Here is a 27786-nt window from a genome sequence, read left to right on the forward strand (position 1 = left end):
TATGTTAAGTTATATAGATAAACTCAAGAAGAACTCTAACAGAACAAACATGAATGGAGAAAATATTATTGCATAAAAGTTCGCAGATAATATTGGTTCAATGTCTAAACCCGAAAAGAACACGTAATTCAAATCATTTAAATATAGATAAGTTGCGGAAATAATTCGCTCAATATTCAATCCCAATTCACTTGAATATTATATTTTGCTGTTGTCATTGTGTAAGTACTAAATTGTATGATTCATATGTAGGATTAATAATTAGGTATGAATGAGAAATGATTAACTCATTGATATCACGATTTCTCATAAATAATATAAAATATTAATAGGTAATCTGATAATTTTTAGGTTCTAAAAGTAACAGATTATGTTATGCAAAAAATTAATAATTATATATTTTTTTTTGAATATTAAAGCTCATTTTTATGTTAATTTATAAGTATAGTCTAAGAAAAATTTGAATATACGTAGTAAAAAAATATTTTATAAACTTTTGAAGTATGAAGTAAGATGTAAAACGATGGATTTAGGATTAAGTATTCTTTCGTGTAGTTCTATTGATTAAAAATTTATACTCTAGAATATATTAACGTATAGTTAAGTATTTTAAAATTACTTAGTGATATGTAGTATACTATATACTACTATAGATACCTATAGCATATATACCTACTCTTAGATAAACTGCCAACGAATATAATTGAATTATTCTAGTAAAATATTCTTCATTTATTTTTCCATAGTCATTTACGAAAAGTATATAATTTGATTGGTAGTTATATTAGCGGCCCTAAAAAAAACTTGAAATTTAGATACTTTTTTCTTTTTTAAGAGTATTATTTCAAACGTATAAGTTTTTTCTGGAAACATAAGAACTAAAAATAATGAAAAATGTCGACTGCAGCTTTCAATTAAATTTACCGTGATTGGAATGCCTTTTCGATATTGATGTACTACGCCGCATTGGAGTCGGTCACTATACAGTATACCTACCCCGTTACGTCCGCGTGGTATTTCTAGAATGGGATTATGGGAGGTTTTAGTAATTGTTGCTGTACACAGAGTATTAATTACGTAAAAAAGCGTTACTGCAGGAAAAAAAAAGTATGATAAAGATATCGCAGTGTACGGTTGAAAAGTTATGCGAAGATGAGAAAATATAAAATAATAATTAGTCTTCGTTTATTCGTAAAAAAAAAAAGAAAAAACCCAAGTCAAAAATATAAACTATTATTGAGAAAAAAAAACTTTTGAATTGTGATTACATGTAATGTATTTTCGTGTTTTTACACCGGAAACAACTCGTTTTATATCCGGCAGAAATAGCAACGGCTGACCTGGTGGATGAAACAAAATAACACTTTCATGCGTAGTGACATTTGGACAAATAGCGTATACCGGAGCCGTCTACACACCTACACATACCTACCCATATTTATTTTTACAAATAATTCAGTTATACACCTGTTGTTCATATATGATAGGTATAATAGTGCACGTCAATTCACGGTAGTGTATGGTGTATTGTTATTTCAAACAGATTTTTCTAAATAATAATCTCAGATTGTGACCATAATATATTTTATGTGGTTAGTTCGGGCGATGTGTACGCGCCATTTATCCGACGCGTGTTTTTACTTCGATTTAAAATGATGAATAGGTACCTAACTATCTACCTACATACCGTACTACTTTATTCTTGGACAATAAATGATAAAGAAAAATATATTATAAGAAATAGAAAAATTGTAAGAGTTCAGAAAAAGACCAGAACGATAACTAACGATTTTATTCGCCAAAAAGTGAAACGTAAAATACCATCGTAAAGAATGGGCTTTTATTGCGTGGGCTTGATGCTATTAATTTTTTCTCCGATGTTGAAATTTCCAACCGTTATGTTTTTTAATTATTGAGATCTAACCCCCTAAAAAGAACTTATCTAATGCATTTGAGCTAATTATTTCACCGATTGCGTTGTTATTAAGAGTTTGTAATTCTGTTAGTATCCAAGAGTTTTAAATAAAATACTTTAATAAGTTCATAATTGACTTAAACTGAATAATTTAACTTTGAAACCCTCAGCTTGATTTTATAATAAAAGAGATAAATTAGAATAAGGGACAAACCATATTATATATAATGGCCTTATTTACGCGGTTCAAGGTTTCTCATCATAAATTAATTAAGTAGGTAATGCAAGTTTTGGAAATTGTAAAAATAAAATAATTGCAGTTTGTGGAATGAAAATTGAATATTTTATTTCATAGGTACTATATAATATTAAATCAAAAATAGGGTAGATATTTTTGGAAATAATTTAATTATTGTAAAATTGATTTAATTGAATATTATGCAGTATATCAAATCTACGGTATCTACCTATTAAAACTTTTTATTTAAAATAAAATTGATCCCTATTTAAAAATTAAAGGTTTCATTATCACGTTTGTGTATTAGAGTTATTCAATAAAATGCACTATTAATTTATAACTTTCTTACTTAGGATAATGAAGTATGCAATATATAGATACAATAATTATGAATTAATATAATATATTATAATAAAAAGCATAATAAGTATATATTATAACTGAGACAAATTAAAAAAGAGGAAACCATAGTACGGTACTTAATATTTTTTCTCTATAAGAAAAATGTATGAATTATAAAAATGTTTTTGTTAATACATTTTACATTTTACTTAAATTAAGTCAGAAACATGTTATCGTGTACCTATACAACCCAAAAACATATTTATGTTAAAAATAATCAAACCATGCTGTGTACGTATAATTTTAAAATTAATAACTAGGTGTATCTATCTATATTTAAATAGCTAATTATCCATAGTTGAAACTTTATGTATACATAAATTAATTTTTAATGATAACACAGTATTAAACTTCAACTCAATATTTAACATTATCCAAAAGAATTATTAAACTATTTAGATATTATATGTTATAATATGTAATTTTTGTATCTAATACCTAATCATAGTTCATAGTTTACTGCTATACCTATAATTATAGTTAATGGTATGAATAAATACAAGTCAACAGAAACATATGCTTTTCGATGAAGAGAAAAACATATTATTTAATGTAAAAAAAATACATGGTTGTGACAGTAGCTGGTGAAAAATAACCATTAAGAGATTCTTCTAAATAAAAAAGTCTCAAGGGTCCGATTCCACCAACAAATATTTCCCAGACAGTCCATAATAAAACTAAATTTAACTAATTAAAAATTCAAATCGTTGCATTTTTTATTTGAAACTCGGTAACCTGTTTGATATATTCTAAAATGAATAATACTATTTAAAATACGTCGAAACATATTATTTATTTAAAATAAACTTTTCATATTATTGTGGTGTACATATTTGTAAAATATTTGAACAATAAATTCATAATAATAATAATAATAAGTATAATAAATAATAATAATACAAAATAGAAACGTTGAGAAACTCTGCAGATAACTTTTAATTAAAGCCTATAATATTAAGTTACTTATATGAAAATATTTTTTCTTGTTTCTACGATTGTACCTAAAATATTATTATTTTATTTTATTACTAGCATATGTATATATTATATTATATTATCTTAGAGTAGTTTTTATTAATAATATAAACTATGTTAAATATTTAGTACAATACATTTCTCAAAGTATCCCTTAAGGCACACACGATTCATGCGTGATACAATCATCTTTATAACGACACTAGATTACTAGAATACCTTATCTGAATGCATAGATGCAAGGTCAATTCGAAAAAAAATTTGCCTACGATTAGACTCAATGAAGGAGCTCTTCACTATGAAATCAGTAAAAGAACAGAAAACTGCAGGCTGATATTATGTCTTCCATAATATATCTTACTACCCCCTCTCCCCCAACCAACATTAGAATAATTATCTGAATTAGAACTCATGTGAATACTTCTTTAATATAATTTATAATTCATATTTGTTAAAACCATTATATAAACAAAAATTTGTTGAAATAATTAAAATAAATGTAAATACATATTATAATATATTATATATATATATATTTTAGGATAGTAGGTCTACAAGTAACTATTCTTAATAAATTAAAAGTTTTTTTTAAAACTTATGGTTTATGTAAAATATAGATGACCCACCAATAACGGTCATTCGTATTTGATTATAAATAGAAATTTAATACATTCTTGTCGGTATAATTTAAATCTTTTCATAAGGACATCCTAGTATTATAAATATAATATGAACCAAGTCACGATTTTATTTTGCTGTGAACGGTGGTTATAATCACCGCCTGAACACCTCACTAATCCTATCACGTTTTATTTTAATTAAGCCATAAATGCTGTCATCTGGTGACAATCACCGTAATCAATGCTGAAAATCTCTAATCAACAAAATCAAATATTATACTAGATCAGACGCAGAATGGAAAAAAGTGGATTATACCAAAAAATTGTAAGTTTGATACTTTTTAATTACGTCACTAGTTCATCTAGCCTTATCTCTACAAACCTGAAACATATCTTGGAATTCTTGGATAATTTCTCAACAAATGTAAATATAAGTAATTAAAGTGGTGAGTATAAAAACATCTCACCACAATCACCATTATCCACACTTCCACAGATATACTGATATAGTGTTCCGATGACAACAGTCTGTGATAAGTTACTCGCATGATAACAACAGCTCCACCGATAATAATATAATCATCAAATTAACCCAGCTGTTACAGTCACTTACAGGTAGCATCATTTCAAACATTACTATTTCACAAAATTCGCCAGTGATAACTTAAGCAAATAAACCCAATATCGATCAAAATCTTAAATGCTTCTCAGCTAATTGTACCACCCTATTCAGTTAAAATTATCAAATCCACAGGTTAAGTGTACTGTACTGTATTGTAAGTATTTGTATTAGCTTTTGGCACCCGTTCAAATGTAAAATTTTTTCGCAACAATTAATATTAAAATATTTAAATATATTTAAATTGGCTCCTTAAATTGTTAAATATTATTTTGTAACCAGGGATTCTCATATTATAGGCGTTTACTTTTACGATGTAAAATCCAAATATATTCAACTTTTTATATATATTATATAGTACTCAATCTGATACAAAAATTATTATAAGTATAGACCCCGAAAAATAGTCTAATATAATATTTTTGTTTAACTTATTGATTTTTATGTATACATTTTATAATGACGCACTTTGCTAAAATACTGTCTGTTTTTTTAATTTTTTAATTTATATAATATACATAAATTTTGTAATGACGCACTTCGGTAAAATATTTTCTGTTTTTAAATTTTTTAATATAACTTTGTGTAACGATATAAAATATATGAATTACGAATTATACGTACTTTAAATTATTAACATATTGGCAATCAATAAATTTTTGAAAAAAAAAACGGTAGGGAGCCAATTCAACAGTGAATTCTTGGGAGCCAATTCAAAGGTACTTAGTAAGGGTAAAATATTTACTACCTGTATTGGGGAGCCAATTCAATTGCTCCGTGCCAGGGCATGCCCCTAAATGTATTTAATGGTTACGGTTAGTTGAGGAACACGTGTATGTAAGATGAGAATTCGTTTCCGGGTGGTCACCCATACGGGAATTAGTGACACTCGTCGATGCTTGACCTCAGAACACATTAGTGACTGAGACCAACCATCAAGCCACACTAGATTTGTTATGGTGTTATTGTGCATGTTATTTATTGAAATATATTATGATTAAATTTAAAAAAAAATTCTACAACATTTTATACTTTATGTAGGTAATCAATCAACATAATAAGACACAAAATAAAATTGTATAGATACACTGTAGTTATTCAAGCGGTAAGCCTGTGGATTTTATCCATTTTACTAATTAATAACTCAGAGGTAAAATTAAATTCCCATAAAACCCTTTTTACTTACAAACTCACAATACTATATGGTAACCTGTTTACTTGTATGGTGTTACATCGAACATAATGTTCAGTAGTTGATTAAATTAAACATAACATGTATTCACGCTGATTCACTAGATGATCTCACCCTTTATTTTATGGAATAAAGCAGTTATTCATAGTCAGATTTTTAAAATATTTGAATAAACTTAAACAGAATAAATATTATACTTTCGAATAGTTAAGATGATTTTTTTGTACCATTTAATCAATATCCCACGGTGGTACAAACTTTGTTTTACGAATGTAAAATATTAATTTATAATTTAAATTATTCAGCAGATGATTTTTATTTTTACACTTTGATGTATTTCCATTAAATTTTGAAAGAGTAACATTTATTAAGCTGTATGTACTTAAAATAATAGACCAGGATACTAGGCAGGGTATCCGGCTAAACATTAAATATATTTACATTTAATATTTTTTTAGTTTTATTTTTACTATACGTATAACTACTTGGTAATTATTCAGACAATATTACAGAAAGAAAAGTACTAAAAGATTAGGTGATATAGTTTATTCACAGTAATTTTTTAATCAATTAAAAACAAACAATACATGTTATCGTTTTTTAACTAATCTAACGTTTTTCGTAAACAAAAACCAATAAATATAAATTAATAATATATTTTATGTTGTTGGTGTAAGAAATAAGAATATTATCTATATTTAGTGAATAATAACTCTGAAACTACTCGTTATCATTAACTCTTATATTTACGAGTCATGATAACACAATATCATATTTTAAGAAACTTCAATACCTACCTACGGATCAATACCAATAAGCGTGAAGCATCATATTCGATCATCGTGTCGTATCTCCATAACAATAATGTGAGTATTTCAGTTTAAAAATGATGGTGACAGGTCGAAATACACACATACATTATAAGTAATACACGTGTCACCATCGCTAAAATCATTTAGCACAATCGTTAGCGAATTGGGTCCGACGATTCACTATAGCACTGCACTGTAATAAGTCTGACCCAATTCGGATTATGCATTGAATCCGTCGACCTTACTAAACTGCCGAATAATTTAGATGACCGGCAGGCACCGTTAAAACTCTCCCTCTAATTGAAATCGACAATAATCCTGGATTGTTGTAAGTGGGGAATGCGCGGGATATTCGATTAATGTTTTTTTGTTCAAAGTTATTCCACACAACTGAAGCGACCGCGATTAATGCGTTAAATCTATGGCTATACTCGAGTTGGCAAACTATATACATAAGTCAATGAATAGGAAATAGGTGTAGATATAGCTATCGCTTTCCAACTGAATAAAAATATTTAAAAATGCGAACTTCTCACGTGCAATTAATTATTTCGATTTGAGTGTTTTGAGTAAAAGAGTTACGTGTGTCACTTAGTACTTTTACAGCATAAGCCAAAGGCAACTGCAAGTCAGGTAAGGTGCATTAATATAATATATTATATTAATTGTGATCATTTAACCGTTGGTATATTTTGCATGCAAATAAATTGTACGGTGTATTTGATTTAAATTCTCGGATCACGACCTCGAGAACCCTTCGACGATCAGGAGGAAGGTAATAGCGCAATTTTAATATTTACTTCTGGTATCATTCTCCAGTACTTCTAAGTGTAGGGAACCACACAAACCCATAACATTAACTCACCCCTATAATTAATTTTAATATAAATACTGGTGGGTGCCTTATTTATATTCTTGTTCTTATTCATAATTATCTATATTTGTATGATTAATAATTTATTCTCACTTTATTTATATTATCTTTTCATTTCTTTTTTTCTTTTATTATTTTCTATTTTTGGGTTATTACAGTTTCTTATAGTTAAAAAAGTAATTTCGGTGGAAACAATTTACGCCCGGAGCCCCTCCTTCTACGGTACCACCACACATATTGATTAAAACTCACTGAACTTTTTTTTAATAGCTGTATTGGTTTTCACTTTTCTTTGACACTGCGAATATCACAATGTTATTACTGTAAATACATACAAACTAAAATCTCTTGAAGATTAGGCAAAGACGATACACCCTCTCATCGAAATACAGTCGGCGTTTGACCACGGAAAGTTAGTAGACGCAATCGATATGATTTGCACTTAAATCCGGTAGGCGTTCATTCAATTTACTGTTGCCAAATACATACTTCATACATACGTTGTACACTCGCGTCAAATGTTACTATATCGGTGATAGAGTCAAACTGGGTATTTACGACGTTGAAGTGTGGGATCCTAAAGTCAAATATGATATTGTTACAATAGCTAGGTACATACTTATAAGGTATACGAACGGTCTAGGGATTTTACCTTATCTCGTAAATACACTCAACAGTTTTATTTGAATGAAAATAAGCGTATTCTTTGATTATAATTATTTGTCTTTTTTTTTTTAATAAGATCAAATTTCAAATGATTTCTGTGGAAGTATGTACTTATAATAAGAGTTCTTTAAAATAAAACATTCAAAATACCGACGAAAGGATTCGATTAAAAGAAATTCTACACATTTCATGAATATTTTATGAACAATATTTATATTTTAGTATAATATGTATGGTAATAAACGTAAATCAAATAATAAAACGCACAAGTGCCAATAATAATCACAATAAAGGTTCCGAGAAATTTAATTTTAATGTTTTATCTAAGCTTTTAATTTTTTTAATTTTGTATGTTATTGGAAAATGAATAGTTTTTGTTTTATAAACTCAAATATTCAAATCATTGCTAAACATTACGAATTTATCAGAAAACACCAATTAAGTGATATTTATCGATAATTTATTATTTTTGCTAAATTTGACAAAACGTTTTAGAATTTTAGAATATAATACATCATATTATGTTATATCTAGTGCATGCCAAAAAAATAATCTGTTTAAATATTAATAGCCTACATTGGCATTTAATGAATATATAATAATATTGTATTATTGAACCTACCTATTCCAAAATTAATTTACTGTCATCATGATGTATTGAAGTGAATTGATCCTTTTTAATTTATTTGTCGAAAAAGCATCAGCTGAAAACTACTTATGTGCTGTTCGTGGCATAATTTAATTTACTGGAAATTTATCGAAGAACGTTTATTTTTGGCTGTCTAATTTATTTTTTTGGTAAATATATTTTTTAATTCATATCATAAAAACATTTGGTTTTTGCAGTGAAGGAAAAATATTTTACTAAAAAAAAAAGTGAAATGAAATGAAATAAACCACAAATTTCATAACTGTTTAATGTTTATAATGATTTTATTGCATGTAATATATTATAATGATAATATTATGTACTATGAATTATGATAAAATGTGTATAAAAGCTTAAAATAATTAAAAACAAATATCATTCGTTCGTAAACATCGGAGTTAAAAATGGAAACTCCGTACAAACAATCACAAATTAAACGACTTTAAATTTTAAAATACATTTGTCCGCGCCACTATAACACTCAACAAGATGCACAAAGAACTGCGTGATTTAGTAATGAATGAATAAATAAATATTCATATTCATACTATTATTATTATAGGGTATGCTGTTTTCAGAAAATTATTTTAAGAGAACAATAGTTTCCGGTAAACGAACATGACCGTATCGCGTATTCTAACATGCACACTTGGCAATTCCCACAATAAACAACGTCGACCATTATTGGGATATCCTTTGTCAGGCCTTCGGCGTTACATTGGGTTCCTATAATATTGTTTTTAAAACCGATATTGTATTATTTTTGCCGATGGCCACGGGACTGCTAAAGACGGTTTTTGTTTTTAATGATAACAAACGTCGACAATATAACCGTCCGTGACGTTTATACTGTAATAATGATACTGATTTACCGACCATAGTAGGTTGAGTCAGGAATGAGGTAGTTACGTTGGGTAAAGGATTTTTTTTTTAAAGTAATTAATAATTATTATTTTTAAGTTATTTTGAAAATATACTAGCTGAATTTGTGCACTTCGTAGCCCGTTAAAAGTCCTACTACTTAAATATCTCAAACTGAGTGTTAAATTCGTTACCTGTGATTATGTATGCTAGCAGTATATTTTTATACATATAGATAGATAACGGTTAGAATACACTAAGTAATAATCTTACAACGATATTCAATATAGTTTATCATTATGTAAATGTATTCGTTTATCGATAAAAGTCTGAAAATTCAAATATTAAAGTGAATGATATTTAGGTCTGGCACTTTTTAACTTAGCCTATCTTCTACACATAGGTCTAATATATCTCTGTGGCAAATTTTGTCGCAACCGGTCCAGGACTTGGAATAGTATGTAATTCTGGAAATTTTACTTTTCCACCAGCACAGTTCATACCTGAAGCCTCATCCTATGATTTGAATGCTCTACAATATATGCATTATTTATCTACTTATCTTAGATGAATACTATAATTATAATTATACTAAATTTCGTCGCAAATGGTCCACCAATCGGAATTAGAATGCTTTTATGCATAAATCCAGACTGGGTTGTCAGAAGTAGGATTCTTAACAGGCTACGAAGTACACGTGCTCGGCTCGTATAAGTATAATTTATTTAGATAATAGATCTATATATTATACAGATCTATTTGTCACACATTCCTAAACATCTAGACCGATTGTGACAGAATTTGATACAGAGATATATTAGACCTATGGGTAGAAGATATGATAAGTTAAAAAGTGTTAGGCCTAAATATCATTCAATTGAATATTTGAATTGTCAGACTATCTCGATAATACGAATAAAATAAAATTACATACCTAATGATAAACTAAAATGAATATCGTTTTGAAATTATTACTTAATATATTTTAACCGTTTTTATATGTATAAAAATATACAGCTTGCATAAACACAGGAAACGAATTTAACGGTATCCGGATATTCCCCCCCAGAAATTTCCCCCGGCTGTTTTCGGCGTAGTAGGACATTTTCCCTCCGATAAATTTTTAGATACGGACATTTTCCCCCTGTTTTATTTTTTATTTTTAATTATTTACCTCATAGTTCGGTTTTAGCGAATTTTTTGAAGTCATTGTTCTAAGTGTCACCGAAAACTCTCGTAGTTCGTGCATTTTTCAATTTGTGTAGTTTACACTGAGCTTTCGTTTTGTACTTCATGCGATGTCTGCCTGAGCAACTCTTTAAGGAAGCGTTGGACCGTTTTGTTTCGGTCCTCTTTTTCTTTTCTTTTTCTTTTCTTTATGTTTGTTGTGTACTATTCGTTTGTTTGGTGTTTTTGTAACGTTCTCTTCCTCCTGTAATCAAGCTATTTCGAGCATCTTTTTTTTTGTCATCGACATCTTGTGTACAAGTGGTACAACAGTGTTTTTGTGAATTGGCTATCAGGCTTCTAGGCTTTGCATTTTCTTATTTGTTTACCTCAGCTTTTGGGTGGTTATAAATTGTACCTACACCCAACCTGAATTCGCAATTTTCTTCTTGTTCGTACCGTGAATGCAGAATACTATAGTCATATTCATCCGTTTGTTCTGTTTTATTCGACAAATACGATTAGCGGTGTTATTGTGTGTGTTTCTACAGGGTCAACTCTGTATATTTTTTTTATGTTTAAAAATTGTATAATTACAGACCCTGGAACCACTTTGAATTTTAGTATTATTTACAAATATTATTTTTTTAGTAGGCCGACGGGCTAAATAAATAATTATTATGATATTATATTTTTCGAGATATTTTCATATTGTTAGGTACACCAAACTGGCAATTATAATATGATATATTTTCATACTGTCACGCCTAACTGGTACTTATCATTTATGCAATTTTAAAGCTAACTAAACTATACTATAATAAGTCACTAACTACTGAAAATTATAGAATATTAATATTCTGGTGCTTTTTAGATTCTGAGCGGAGCGAGGAATGCATTGATTTTATCACGATGTATGCGTGTTTTAATAAGTAATAATTTTGTATACTTGAATACAATAATATTTTATTTTTATTTTTTATTTCATTGTGATTTGGTGACTGGAAACCATATAAATTAACTATCTTACATCCAGCTGATATAATATCAAACCTGACCTTGAAATGTTCATTAAACAAAAAAGTTAAGTTTATTCGCTTACAATTGAACTATTACTATACTATACTATTATTTACCTATTTTTTTTTTTATTATAAAAGCTACCAATATAAAATTATTATAGCTTAACAATTATTTACCATCACGTTTTCAGACAGTAAAATTGCTTCGATTTTGAACTTCAGTACCTAGTTCGATTAGAAAGTGAATCTAGTTGGTATTTTCAAAAGTAAAAAATTAAAAAAAATTTACGCACAATCAATTTTCGACAAAACCGATTTTGGTTTCTGATGTAAATTTAAAACAAATGACCATAGCTACATGCAATTTTCACCGAATGTTTATGTAAGTATATTCTATCCACCATGCAATTTTCAAAACATTTTGACTTAAGTTGAACTATTTCTAGGCATATTTATTTTTCGATCATTATTAGATTTTTTTTAAATTAATATCGATAAAAATTTATTTGTTGAAAGAAAAGCTTGAAAATTTAATAAAAGGCTCCTAACATATTGTACAATATAGCAGTTGAAAAATAAAATAAATACATAGTCACAATTTTTTATTATAAGATTTTGAAATTTGAATTTTGACAAAATACGAAAAATCTCGAAAATTGGCAAATTATTTTAAGCTAGAAGTTTATAAAAAGTCTTAGATTTGAAATTTAATAAAAGATTTCTTACAAGTTTATCAAAGTTTATCATAAAATAAATATCCACCAGTCAAATTAAGTTTTTATAAGTGTTTGAAATTTAAATTTTTACAGCATTGGATTTTCACTAGATTTCTCATTTAGCGATTTTCTTATTTTGGTGTAGCTCTAAAATGACCTCAGATACTTGAAAATTTCACTGAATGTTTATATAGGCATTTACTATATTTGATATAATTTTCAAAATATTTTGATTAGTTTTGAGCTGTTTACTGAAATTTTAATTTTTCAACTTTTTTAGTTTTTTTTTTCTATTAATGGCAATACAATTTTATTAGTCGGGTCAAAAAGCTTCAAAATTTAATGTAAGGCTTCCAACTTTAAAGTTCAAATTTTTACTTAATACATAAAATAAAAATATAGAATATGTTCAAATTATCTTAGATAGAAATTCATAAAAATTTTTCTCCTTACATATAAGGTTTGAAAATTTTATTTAAGATTCCTTATAAGTTTGTCTATCTTTATATATATATAAAAAAAAAAACAAAAAAAAAAAAATGTCCACCGGAAAGTCAAATATTTTAATAAGTAATAATACAGATAAATCGTTTCCGCTCAAAATCATTTTTCGTATACAATGATATAATGCCATTGAATTCAAATTTAAATCCATTCATTACAGTAACCCACTTGTAACCTTTTGTACAGCAGAGCGATATCCACTTTCCCACTTTTCTGTTCTACAATTTGTGTAGAATGTCGTTAAGAAGTGTTATTGCCTAACGTCCTGCGTTTTGTCGTGAAGGAAGCCTTAATTTTACAAAACTATTTGGTATTTTTGTTAAGAGCTGATCGCGACAATAATAGTAACGATAATATTATACAGAACAGAATACGTTTTGTAGACTTACCGATCGTGGTGAGTATGGACAGGCAGTACAGAAATGACGTGGCCATGTTCCATTCGAAGGTGCTGTCCACTGAGTCACCTCCGTGGTCGACGATGAAACCTCCGCCGCCGCTACCGGTGTGATAGCTGACCGCGGCCGATTCGATTTCCATCTGCTGCGTGAGGCGGCGTATCAGGTCTTCCTGGAACCGGTTCAGTTCTTGTGCGGCCAGGCGGGTCCAGTTCTCCCGGTACAGTATGTTCAAGTTGACCGTGATCTCCCATATGGTCTCCACGGTCCGGGCGCGACTCTCTTCACCCGCGGCAGCTGCGGCCAGCCAGGCGGCCGTCAGGTTCTGCTGTTGGGCAGGCATCAAGCCGGCCAGTCGGACGGAACTGCCACCTCCACTGCCGCTGTCGTCCACGTCCACGGCGTCCGCGTCCACATCACCCTCGATGCTAAGGAATATCAGCGCGCCGGCGAACGTGTACGACACCAGCAGGGCGCACACGAACGCGTTTCGCAGGCAGCTCTTGTAGCACTTGCGTTTGGCGTGGGCTACGCGGGCCCGTTCTACGCTGTCGTCGTCGCTGTCACAACAAAAACACCCTTGACTGTCGTCCACCACCGTCGTCACGCCGATCGCTGACGACGACGAAGCGGACAGTGGGCGACCGTCGTACGACGAAGCGTAACCACCGATCGTCGCGCCAGCCACACCGTAGTTGTAAACGGCCGCCGCCGCGGCCACCGGTTGCGAACAGCACGACGGCGTCCGGTCCATGGCGATGCAGCAGCAGCAGTCGCCGCCGCTGCCACCGCCGTCGCCTTACGCGATTCGGCCGTCAGTCGCCCAATGTGACCGCGCCGATGGCGACATTGCAGACAAAGGTTCCGCTGAACATTGGTTCAGCCCGAAAAAGTCGACCGAACGTCTCATCGATTCTGTAACAATAAATATAAATTGTAGTATTTACCGTATTTACTGTATATTATAATTATTATTGTCGTTATTGATCTAAAATTGAAAAGTTTTAAATATTACTAAAAAAATTCAGATATATAAACGCTTTGAAAATATTATCATGATTCTCAATTGTTTTAGATATGTTATCTACATCGGCTAGCCATGGGCGTCCCCAGACATTTTTCTAGGGGGGGGGGGGGGGCAAAATTAATTTTAAAAATAAATGAAATTTTTTTAAAACATTTTATTCATAGTAAATTATTATGTTTCGTCATTATTCCAATTATGAATTAAAACATTACAATTAGGTAGGTATTATTATTACAATTAAAACATTAAAAAACATTATTATACCAGAATTTTACCAATAATTGCTGTGGAAATAACATTATTCCAGGGGGGGGAATGCCCCCCCCCCTGGGGACGCCCATGCGGCTAGCATTTGGCTCAATCGTTTGAACACCAATTTCCGTTTTTTTTTTTATAGGTAAACAAATTTATAGTAACATAGTTAAATGTGATAGAGACTCAAATAATTTTCAAGACTTGACTTGCAAGTTATTTATAATGTTTATAAACTTTGGATGTTAATTTTTAATGCTTATTTATTATGTCATAAAATTGTAAAAAATTTCAAATGGGTGGGGCTGGGGAGATGTTCGTATAATATTACATCACAAATGTTGTTAATTGTTTGGGTTTTAATTTTATGATGTGCATTAATTTATGTAGTAGTAAAATATTTGTCTTGTAATGATGATTATTAATTTTTTTTCTTTTGTTCTATTATGAGTTTTACTCGCTTATAAATAACTAAATATATTTTTATAAGATTTTGAACGGAAGTACTTATACCGAAAAACCATTTTTTTTTTTTTGTATTTGATATTTTACTTTCGGCTTTCGTAGCAATAAAAGTGCCTCACACTCGTATATTCTGAGAAGAGAAATAATGTTTTGGTTTTCCAATGATGTGTGTGTATTTGTGTCTGATGTCACCTTTCAGGTTTTGTAGTAGTAAATATGTTTTTAGGCTATTAAGCTGGTATTTTGTCGTGAATTTGATATAGCTGCATTAGATGAATTTCATCTTTAAACACTCAGAAATAATAAACATACGTTTATAATATAATTATGGAATATATAGGAAAAGATACATTTTTCGAAAACTGTAAACAATCATCCATGTCCTACATGCTGCACTTTCGTAGGAGAAGTGTCGTACCCGATATTGAAAAGTATAAATTTGTTGCAGGTTAACACGAGTTTGCTAAAATATAGCCAACATCTAACTAACTTTCGAAACAAAAACGTAATTGTAACGTGAAAGTTTTGTTAGTATAGACTATAGAATACTTACTTAAAATATTCAATTTTCTAACGTTATTTTGAACAATGGCTAGGTACAAATAAATTAAAATATTAGTATTAATTTGGCCTTGCTTCAACGCCTAATTCAACGTTCCTAAAAGACAACAAAAATTTTTCTGAATTGAAAATGCCAACTTTGAACTTGTAGTATTTGAAATGATTTTTTTCTAAGGCAGATTTTATATTATGTTAGTTGTTGACTGTCGTGTATTTAATTTGAGTAATATGTATAGACTATAATAGGTTACTAACACTAATAATAATAAATCAACAAATTTGGGCTGACAATAATATAAAATGGACTGTATTATGATATTTCCTCACACAACATAACAATATAACATGAATTGAATATATACATTATAAATAATAATAATAATAATAATCACATATGCAGGTAGGGATGTAGGCGCACATCTACCATACAATATGAATATTGGACCAATCACTTATCACCCGAAAATAATAATAATAAAATAGTAAGACCGTAATTATAATGATACAATAAACGCCACAAAGGTTATAATACCAAAATATTGATGTAATATCAAAAAAACATAATATCTATACAAATAATAATGGGATAATATGGATTATAGATAAACACCATGTATCAAGTATTATGATACTTAATTACTGATTATTGTCGACCGATCGATCGCCCACATGACTTCATATAAATGTATGACAAAGACCACCCCGACGTCTGCTTGACTCGTTCAGGTCCCTCGACCCACACGTTCATGGCTGCTCGAATGTCCGACGCCCTTTTGGTAACCGATTGGATCGCACCCACGCACGATCACTATTGACTCGCTCGTTTCTCCTTACGTACGCCTTTTAACGGTCATTGCACCATAGGCGTCACTAACACACTACTAGGCTAGACCTTAAAGTTAGAGGGGGGCTTCAGCCCTAGAATTTTTATATTAAGTAAATTAAGTGGGGGGCTCTGCCCCCCACACCCCCCAAACACATTAAATTCATTGATTATACATGTAACATAAATGTAAATTAATATTTTATTTTATTATTTTAAAACAAATGATAAACAAAATGGTATTGAGGTTAAATATTTATATAGGTTTTAACATATTATTCCAATTTACAGCTTAAGCCTCCGCTCAGTATTAGAAAATTATAGTTATTATATATATAGTAAGTAGTTTTATGTTGTAAAAACTACACAACATGATAGTAAGATACGTCTTGCACAGTTACACGGGATCATTACATACAATAATATAGTTTAAAAACCAAAAAAATAAATAAATTTTTTCCAAGATATTAATAAAAAAAAACGATATTTTAAATTTAGGTTTAAAAATTTTACTACTTTTGACGGGAATGTGGGACTAGGAATTATGACAGGGGGGCTAAGCCCCCCTCCCCCAAGACCCCCACTAGTTACGCCTATGCGTTGCACCCACGGAATGAAAACCACATGCCACCAACGACAACTAAATCGAATTTAATAGCGATTTTATTATGCGGCTATGCGGCGTATAAATATATTACGTATACAAATACCACGGCAACGGTGACAACAAAAATGGGTCGGCGCAATTTAGATTTTAGGTAGCACGACGACAGATTCGACATAAGACGACTGAATACTACTAAGATATGTAACGTCCCGAGGCTGTAGACCTTTTTTTCAGCGGTGGAAGCCGGTTCTGCACGGAACGAAGCCGGGGAGTGGGGTTCTTTTCTAGAAGACTCATGACCAAATAACTATTGTCAACGCTAGAGTCGGCACCGAATATTAGTTTTACGGAAATTCTTTAAAAAAAAGTCAAATTGGCTTTGAACAAGGATAAAATTGCTATTAATCTTAAAGATTAAAGTTGTATTATATGTACAATATAAATTATTTTACTAAAATAATCTTGTTATTAAATAGAAGATTATTATCAATATCATTAAAATTTAAAATTAAATTATGCAACCAGAAATTATTGATTTATTCGATTTAAACCTACAAGAGCTCAACAGTATGGATTTTACTTAACGCATAATTGCATAAATAACTATGGATAAACGTACAAATATAGAAATAAATAGTCTATATGTTATAATATATTAAAGACGATACCTAAATCACATAAAATTTGTATTAAATAGAGGGGTTAGATACAAAATAAAAAGAATACATTAAACTTACTGAAATTTAAATGTATTTAATTATCATACAAATAAAATATGATTGTTAATTTATATTCAGTTGTCATTCAATCAGTTTAATAGATTGTAAAGTTATAGTTAGCAAGTCATTTCAGGCGATAATGTGAATAATTGTTTCAGATGTTTTGTAAACGTTATTAATATTATTATTTTTTAATTTTTAATTTAATTGTTTCAAAAAAATAGTGTAAAAAATATGTCTTCGATTTCAATAATAGAACATTTGCATCTGAAATGATATATTCGAGTTAATTTTTTTTCGGTATATTATTAATCTATCAATTCATAGATAAAAAAAATTCTTACTAAAAATACTGTTCAAATATGTATATTTTATCTTTTTTGATACCTAGTTAATAATGTTTATGTAATTGAATGATTTATTTTATTTACACCTTTACTGGCTTTACTCGACCTTTCATGGATGTGTAGTATCGATTTGACTGATTCGTGTTAAAAAGGTATTGATATTGATGTTTACTATCGTTAAAAGGAAAGTATTTCAGACTTCAGTGACGTATTTTGAAAAAGGCAGAAAAGTAAAAATAAATATATCGAGAGTATTTATTAAAGTTTAAACGACTTGTCTATGGGTCGAATAAAACTTAAGTACCGAAATAAATGAAAAGAACTAAATAAACGTAGAAATAGTTGTAAATTATGTTTACTCATTGATATTTGGTCTGCGAAAATACAGTGTATGAGACATTATAGGTACCTATATATAATATAAGTATTTGAAAATTTATCTCATTTTTAGTATTCTAATAAAATAATTTTAGATAGAAGTAGATTGAAATGGTAAAACATTTCTAGAATATCAAAATAATATTTATTCATCAAATATTTCAATTAAACCATCAATATTAAATACAAATATCATATAATATAATTTATGATATATAATCATATCTGCAGATTTAAAACAAAAAAAGAATATTTATTATAGCTGTGATGTTAATAATAATCTGTCCTTATTTTAGATTTTGATTCCACGAAAAAAGCTATTACCACTGATTTGGATTGGAAACGTTCGTTTTCACTCAGATAATGTTATTTTCTATATATAAAATATAAATATTATATATATATACACAATAAATAAAATATAAATATAATATAAAAATATATATATATATATATATATATATATATATATATATATATATATATATATATATATATATATTATATAATGTAAAAAGTCAATCTTCATCAAATTTCATTCACAAAATAAGCACATGAGAAATTACGTCATCTATAAATAATTACGAAAAACTGCATAACTAAAATGACGTAAACAATCATTGCTTTTTTACTAACAAAAATAGTTTAAAGCAACTGTTGAACTGTCTAAGTGACAATGTATAAATGGAAATGGCAGTAGATAAATATTGCTACTGGTTTATGCGTTTCAATTATTCGTTATCATGCAGGGCATATGAAATTTCTAACTATTTATAATATACTTATGTAATTTGTAAATGCTTAATCTGAGAGTACCTATTTACATTTTACTTAAAATAAATACAAAAAACTATGAAAATCTATACGGGGACTCGTACATTTTTAGTTTCTAATTTTACACTGCGTTAACAATATTGTTAACACAATATCAGCAAAATACATCGGGAAACTTCAACGGACAAGGATACAAATCCAAGGCTTATATTGTTACATTAACTATTAAAAATATTTAGTCTTAATTACTTTTTTTAATCGATCAATATCCAAAAAAATATTATTTAAGATCTTGTTTAGACGATGTGTATATTATTATTAGTAACTACTAGAGTACGTTTGCTGGTTATTATGCATCAAAACCGACTATTATTGTAAATTAATTTTGAAAAATGAAGTGAATTTTTTCGTGAAAGTTCAAAACGAATTAGGAAAAAGAAAATAATATAAAAAAGTTCTACTTTAAATAATTTTGTTTACGCTGTTTTTAAGGAAAATAATAATTTTTTCCCGCTCGTTAACGAAGCGAATGGATATTTTTGTTCGGTTTTTAATATTCTTAATTGACTTAAAGTATAATTGTACAAACAGATTTTTTTTATTAAGTTCATTCATCCAATCATCTGAATTGATTACATCAGTGCGAACCATTGATACAATTATTTATAATAAATCCATTTAGAGTTTAGACAATGGTATTATACATTATAAATACTATTTATTATACGGGCACCACTTATATTGTATTCGAACTTTTCTTTTAAAATTTTTGTATCTTTTGTTGTTATTTCTCGCTATAATTTGTATACATATTGTGTATATTATTATTAAACTAATAGTGGGATTTTAAGTGTAGGTTTATGTTGTTGTCATTATCATTATCATTATTATTATTATTAAAACCGTCATTATCATAATTATTATAATTTCCTGCATATACGATAAAATATCTCATACTTGAAAAATACGTGACGTAAAAAACGGGAAAATAGTAAAAGCGCACGTATAAGTTGCGTATACTACATAATATCCTCGGGGTAAATGATGCGCTCATTTCCACTGTTGCCATTTTCTTTTGACGATTGCTTGATTGCGGTAGTTATACGCTAGAAAAAAATACATTGCCCGAGATATTTACGTGTAACGTGTACTAATTTGCAGATGCCATATCATTATTATTATTATTATCATCATCATCAGCGTCGTCATCGTTGTTACTATAGGTATATTATAATGTTATATTGTCTGTTTTTCGTGCTAAAATGCTAATATCATAGTCCCCGTAGGGTAAAAAAGAGTTCTAGACATACGAACGAAGTATGATATATGTGAGATAGGTTAGGTTATATATATAATATATATATCCTCGTACTTTGCATCATTGCCCGCACGGTGTTTCACGACGTCGTTTTAACTTTTTCTTAGAGCTACAGTGTGGAAATTGGGTTTTTGTAAGTAATTCAGGATGGCGAAAACATCGCGATTCATCCTATATACGCATAGGTGGCACATATTATAAGCCTCGCAGAGATTAAGCACACATCTCGTTATTATTTCCTCTCCAACTTTATCGACACGCAAAACACACTTGTTTGAAATTTTAAAATGATACAAGAATTTAAAGATCCCCCGTTTTCTCAGTATGGAATATTATCTTGATAGAAATGGGATTTTTGTTTTTAACTTTTCTTTTCCCATAATTGTGAACGTCAAATGCAATACTGTTCGATATTTTTGTATTTAGAACAAAACTTCTCAACAAATTTATTAACAACATTTTCGACTTGTTATCAAACAGTTAAAATTATTAGAATTTCTAATTCCTGTGAGACACAAACATGTTTTACTAAAAGGAAAAATATTATCCAAAACCATTGTATGGTATTTTCATCTCTTTTTACATTTTATTAAATTAAATTTCTGAAGATGATCAGAATAATGTTATGCTCTCCATGGCCACTCTTGTGTGTGATATATTTTATATTAATTATGTTAATATTATTCAATTAAAATTAAAGTAGTGCTTATGGCCTTAAAATCTTGTACACATAGTAAATAATTTGACTTCATGTAGATTAACCAGTAATGAAAAACAATATTAATTTAAATCAAAATGTATACAGTAGTTTTTAATGAATTAATTTAATAAGCCAAGGCAATTAAATACAGATATTTATTATTCTTTGAACTTTGAATTTTCCATAATTAATGTTAAATTAAATATTCTTTTTTGTCGATGTCAAATAAAGGTTAAGCAATATTGTCATTTTCATTTCATGTTTAACGTAATATTAAAATCGTAATTTTGAGATTAAAATATTTATATAATGTGTCGAGTTTTGAACATTAATACTATTATAGTCTTATTTGTTATTAGTTTTATGATATTACAGATTTCATGGTAGTACATTGTGTGTGCTTACGTTATGATTATTCGGCATTAGAATTTAATTCTAACCCAATTCCCAAGCTTTATGAAAGATATATTATAATATTAAATTTATCACAAGACAGTGATTTTTAAATTTTTAATCACGACATACGTAATTATTGCGAAGGTGATATCTGATTAACAAATTACAATTTTCTCATCAGAATTAGTTATTCCATTTTTTATACTAGATTTTCAGGAAATATTACAACACTTGCATATTTGTGTTATCAGTATAATAATGACTACAGGTACTTTTAACTTTACTCGTGTTTTTAATATTCGTTCATAATAATATAACCATAGATAAAATGTAATTCACAGTTTTATAACCTACCACCATTAAAAAAAAAAAAAAACAGCGGAAATTAATGTAAAAAATACGATCGCTAGTCCCAGTAGAGGTGTTCGATAATTGAACCATTTTTGCATTAACAGTTCCAATAGGTACATGAATATATTTAATTTGAATTTCTAACATAACAATCGCATACCACGAGAAAATTATGGAGGTATCTAAATATTATTTATTAAAGCAGACTTCTGTGTGTTCCTAAATACATTACGGTCGTACTTTATTATTGTTTGCCGGACCTTTAAGGTTCCGGCGATTCAGCGTAAAAATAGCAAAATTGTGTTATCTTCGTAACAATCGTTATTATTTTGAAATACTATTAAGTTGCATATTTTGTTATTTCTTTCAAACGCATAGTTATAATAACGATGATCTCATCGAACTAAAGTAATATTTTTTGTTATCGACACAATATTAGGTGTACGATAATGAGTAGTCGTATTGGTTGGGCGCCAGTTCACATTGAACACAATTTTAGTTTAAATAATAAAATGTTTATTTATTTTGGCAAAAGTTAGAGTTAGTACATTTAATTAATACATCATTGATAGAGTTTATAATACAATATAAATTATTAAAATATATTCTATAGACAGTATATCATATGAAATATACTGTAATATGACTATAATATAAATACGCGGTTTAATTATACAATATGAATCAGTCCCATTCACAATTAATAATGGAAGTACTTACTACAGTGTTGCCATGATAACGCATTTCTTAGCCTTTTCCTTAGCGGCTCGATGGGCATGAATAATAGCATAATATGTTATCGCGGCAAGTTCACCTGGACCTGGTGAAAATTCGTGAAATAGTTGTTTGATGGTAACAGACAGCAACAGTACGTTCAAGTTCGACAGCGGCAATACTAATAAACCTTGATCAATTTCGGTAGACGGCTTCGGCGCGTTCGGATTCGACGGCGGCGGTACTAGCGAATGATAAGTAAGGTTTATTCGCGTCTCGGCAGACTGCAACGGCGCGTTCGGATTCGACGGCGGCAGTACTGGCACGAAAAGTAAATTTTATTAATGTCGCGAACTAAGAACCTACTATTAGCCTTGGCCCGGCAGAGTAGATACGAGCTCCACTAACCGACCTATTAAAACAGGTGGCAAAGCTAAGCCCACTACTAACCAGACAGCCACTACTAATTTCGGATCTGGTGACGGAGTGTAGTCTTGGTCTTGCACTCTTGCTGCTTTGCTTTGCTTTGGGGGGGATGGCTATGCCGTTAACTATACCAGGCTTTCGTCTCTACTAGTGGGGGGTGAGTATTAAGGAAGTTTTTAATGGTAAGTCCAAGTTAACGGGTAAGGTTTAAGTTGTTTTTTGGTAGTTGGGGGGAGTGAGATTTACCTAGAAGGCGGATATGATCATGGTCTGAAAAAGGATTTTTGAAGAACATAAGTTTGGACTGGGACTGAATGGATTTAAAGTTAGCAGATTTGAGAAGAACCGAATTTTTGACAATAGAGGGCATGCCCGTTATTGTTCGTATACCTGTGTTTTGGACGGATTCGATACGCCTCCATAGTGAAGGACCGATGAAAGGGGCCCACGAAGGGACAGCGTAAGTAAGAACGGGAGATACGTATAGTTTAAGAATTTTGAGTCTGGTAGAAAGTGGGAGCAGTGGAGCACTCTTGCTGCTGGGTCTGTTATATCTTATATGCACATATTATGCACCACCGCGTCTGAGGTACCGACGGGTGTGCAGGCCATATATTCTAATGGTAATCATAGTACATGATAGTACCGGCGGTCCATGAGCGCACTATATTGTTGACAATAGTCGACATCTCCAGCTACTTGCTGTGGAGTATCGGCTATAGTCAGAATTCCGTATTCGTAACATAGTGCCGTGGAGTACCGGCTATAGTCAGAATTCTGTGTTCGTTACATTTTATTTTCACAAACTTAAAAAACTACTAAATGTATCTTAATAGTTTGTAAGTAATTTAACAGATTATTGGGAGGTTATTTGTCTTATTGTTAAATTTGCGTATAAATAATAATTTATTTAAAAATTTACGTAAAGAGACTTGTTATAATATATTACACTTATCGAATACAAACGTTTAGTTTTAATGATGTTGTCATATTGATATTATCAACTAAAGTAATATGATTACTCACAGACTTCAAAAACGATTGAAGTTCGTAATAATTCATTAAATAGGTTAATGGATAGTTAGGTATATATATATATATATATTAAATCTACTTGTAGATTAAAACTTATTTAATAATATCGACGCTCTATTGATGTAATGTATAGTAATATTTAAATATTTTACACTTATCGAATAAAATTAATTAAACGTATTATTATTATTTAGTTCTTTAGTTCGAATTAAAATATCATCATTACGACACAGAATTAAAATTCTACGATTACAATTACGATTAAAATATATATGTATATGATCATTGTACTCTGTTACACTAGTTCTTTCGTTTATTTATTTATTTGTTGATAGAATATCAGTCTCGAGCCTAAACCATCGCAGGTAAAAGTAAAACGGATTACGGGTACCAATGTCATTTATTGCATAGTGAATTAATCGGATGTAAATCGTCTTCGGAGAATCTGATAACAGGATATTGCGTTGATCTCGTAAGACCTGTCGGCTAGCATTTCAGATATAAATCTTCTGCGAGTTATACGTTCGACAATCAGAGAAGTGTATTTCACGGCGAGTAGGGTAGACGTATATCTTAGAATTCTTTTACATGTTTCGATTTTATTAATTTATTATATTTTTTCTGTTTTGGGTTTTCACCGTACCGTATAGTTGTCACACATTGTAAATTTACGTAACGATAAGTTAGTTCGTTGGGCGTTAAATTTATTACCGATAACATATTATAATAGTTTGACATTGTATATTATAGTATGGAATTGTTGTGACCATATACGACTATGCACCGTTTTAAAAAGTTTAAGAGGTCCTATTATTTTTTTCGAAATTTATTTTTCTATTTCTATCCTGTCAGTTTTGTTGGTTTTCGTGACTTATTTTAACTTTATCTGCTGAGTTCGTTCGATCGTAAAACCTGATCGTAACGAAAACAATTTTTAAATCAACCGATAACGGTTAGTCAATGTTGTTATTTTATCAAAGAAAATCGAAAAAGTAACAGGTAACGTATAACTTCATGATTGCTATACACAAACAAACTGAGTACAACCTTCTTTACTTTTGTAAAATACTTTTTTGGTATGTATAGCTTACTCGTAAGATTTTTTGATGTATTCAAATTTTAATCAAACACATTGGTAAATATATCGATATTCCTATATAAATGTAATGAATTTACACTTTTTAAGCCTATTGATTTTCCCGTTTTATTACCTAACCATATTTGTTATTTTGAAACATGGTTGTAGTAGTATATCAAAATTGTGAGATTAATGTACCAATCCATTTTCACCACAGGTCACTTCAATTTTACAACGTTGTATTTATGTATTTGTTTTATGTACCTAGGTAATAAGTTAAATTTAATAACACGGGGATTTATAAACTTTTATTTTACCACCAAATTCAAATATTATATTTTTCTACTAATTTGTTACAATAAAATCAAATTTCAACTAAAAAATCAAAATTAATAAACTCAAATATAAAATTTTTTAGCTCGTGATATTTATGTAAAAAAATATGTGCCCGTATAGATGTTCAACACTTTTAATTGCATTATTCATGTAAACAAAATTATACGATTTCGTCAAATTTGATATAATAAGTTACGTGTCAAAATAATGTACTAGCGTTTTACAAATATATTATATTATTTAAAAATGTTTTACATATTCATATTATATAAACGACAGTATTACATTATTATCATCAGGAAAATAACTGTAATCTGTATTTATCATAATAGCAACTAATGAATAAACATGAACATTTATTTTTGTTGTTGTTAGTTTTTAAGATTATGGTTATAATTGTTTTAATTTAGTTTTAAGACGAATTTAATATAATATAATATTATTTTATGAATTTAAATAAATACATAAATAATAGAATTTAAGAATAATTTGTAAGACGGCGCATTGTGTATGCAATTTCATTGCTTGTAAACAATGCGACAAAATATCGTTTTATGAAGAGTAAAAAGTGATTGAGTAATTAAATAATAAGGAAAATAATATAGTATTCTAACCTAGGTTATCTAACGTTGAAAAAACATGAGCAATATTGTAATAAAAATATTTTACAAAACATCGAGTGACTTGAAACGAATATGAATGGACTTACATCACTGTTAAGAAAACTAGAATAACTGAAATACTATACAAACAAAAAACATTTCCCTTAGGATTACAAGGGAAAACACTTTTTATAAGGTTTCATAAATGTTACATGTTTCAAATTTTGTTCTCTGTTGCGTTTATGGAATATTATATTTTATTAGTATATTATATTATACATATTATAAATGTAAATATATTATATACGTTAATTTAGTAAGTTTTAGACTTTAGTAGATGTGTATATTATTTATTTTATATTGAGCGTAGATACTAGTTACTAAATTAAGGGGATTGGAAGCGGTGATTTTCTGTCTTTGTCTAACACACGTGCAATGAAGGATTATAGACCTGTTCTATTTCCAACGTAACGATTGATATGATGAAGCGATAAGAATTCTGAAAACAGATTTGAATTTGTCGTCAAGTGTACTTGAGATCGACTTTCCCACATGTTTGATTTTTTGATTTAAACAACTGCAAAAATTTAAATATGTAATTTTTTTAATTACTCTTTTTTGATACATCGTTTTTTGGATTTTGGGGCGATGATATCAAAAATGTGAGAAAGTCGATCTCAAGTAGACTTGACGACAAATTCAAATCTGTTTTCAGAATTCTTATCGCTTCATCATATCATTCGGTACGTTGGAAATAGAACAGGTCTATAATCCTATATTGCACGTGTGTTAGACAAAGACAGAAAATCACCGCTTCCAATCCCCTTAACACCTAAATTCGGTCGAAATGTTTTTTGAATTTATAGGTTATTATTATCTTAGAATTATTTAGTATGTGGTAGATAGTTCTATATTATACAAAAAAATATGTAAAATAAATGTATGATATCATGTTCAAGTTGAATGTTTCAATTACATATAAAAATATGAAAATTTAAGTATCCATATATTATATCATATTATGTTTATTCGTGAAAAACATATTGTATTACAGTTTATTTATGATTTTGTAAGCCGAACACAATATTATGAAATTGTTACTTTTTTCATCGAACTTTACATGAATATTAAAAAAAAAAAAAATTATATCTTCTATGAGAATTTTGAATGAGTAAGGTGGTAAAATAATAACATGAATTTACATAACACAATAATATAAATTGTATTCCTTAGCATCAAACAAAACA

The 27786-nt window shown here is 29.2% G+C and overlaps 1 protein-coding gene across 4 annotated transcripts in view; it reads right to left on the bottom strand.

The window, feature by feature from the left end:
* Nucleotides 1–27786, bottom strand: part of LOC107163023 (uncharacterized) — a 319729-nt gene that overhangs the window by 28186 nt on the left and 263757 nt on the right. For 3 of the 4 annotated variants that reach the window (XM_089225839.1, XM_089225837.1, XM_089225838.1), the window contains one exon: nt 13622–14545. In XM_089225839.1, the coding sequence (XP_089081965.1) occupies nt 13622–14384 (763 nt within the window). In that variant the 5' untranslated portion in view covers nt 14385–14545. Of the gene's footprint in view, nt 1–13621; nt 14546–23068; nt 23304–27786 lie in introns of those variants that run through there. The other variant, XM_089225840.1, reaches the window with a different exon arrangement.

Source organism: Diuraphis noxia, unplaced genomic scaffold (assembly GCF_037042655.1).
Source record: "Diuraphis noxia isolate RWA-SAM2 unplaced genomic scaffold, SU_Dnox_SAM2 contig0004, whole genome shotgun sequence".
NCBI lineage: Eukaryota > Metazoa > Arthropoda > Insecta > Hemiptera > Aphididae > Diuraphis > Diuraphis noxia.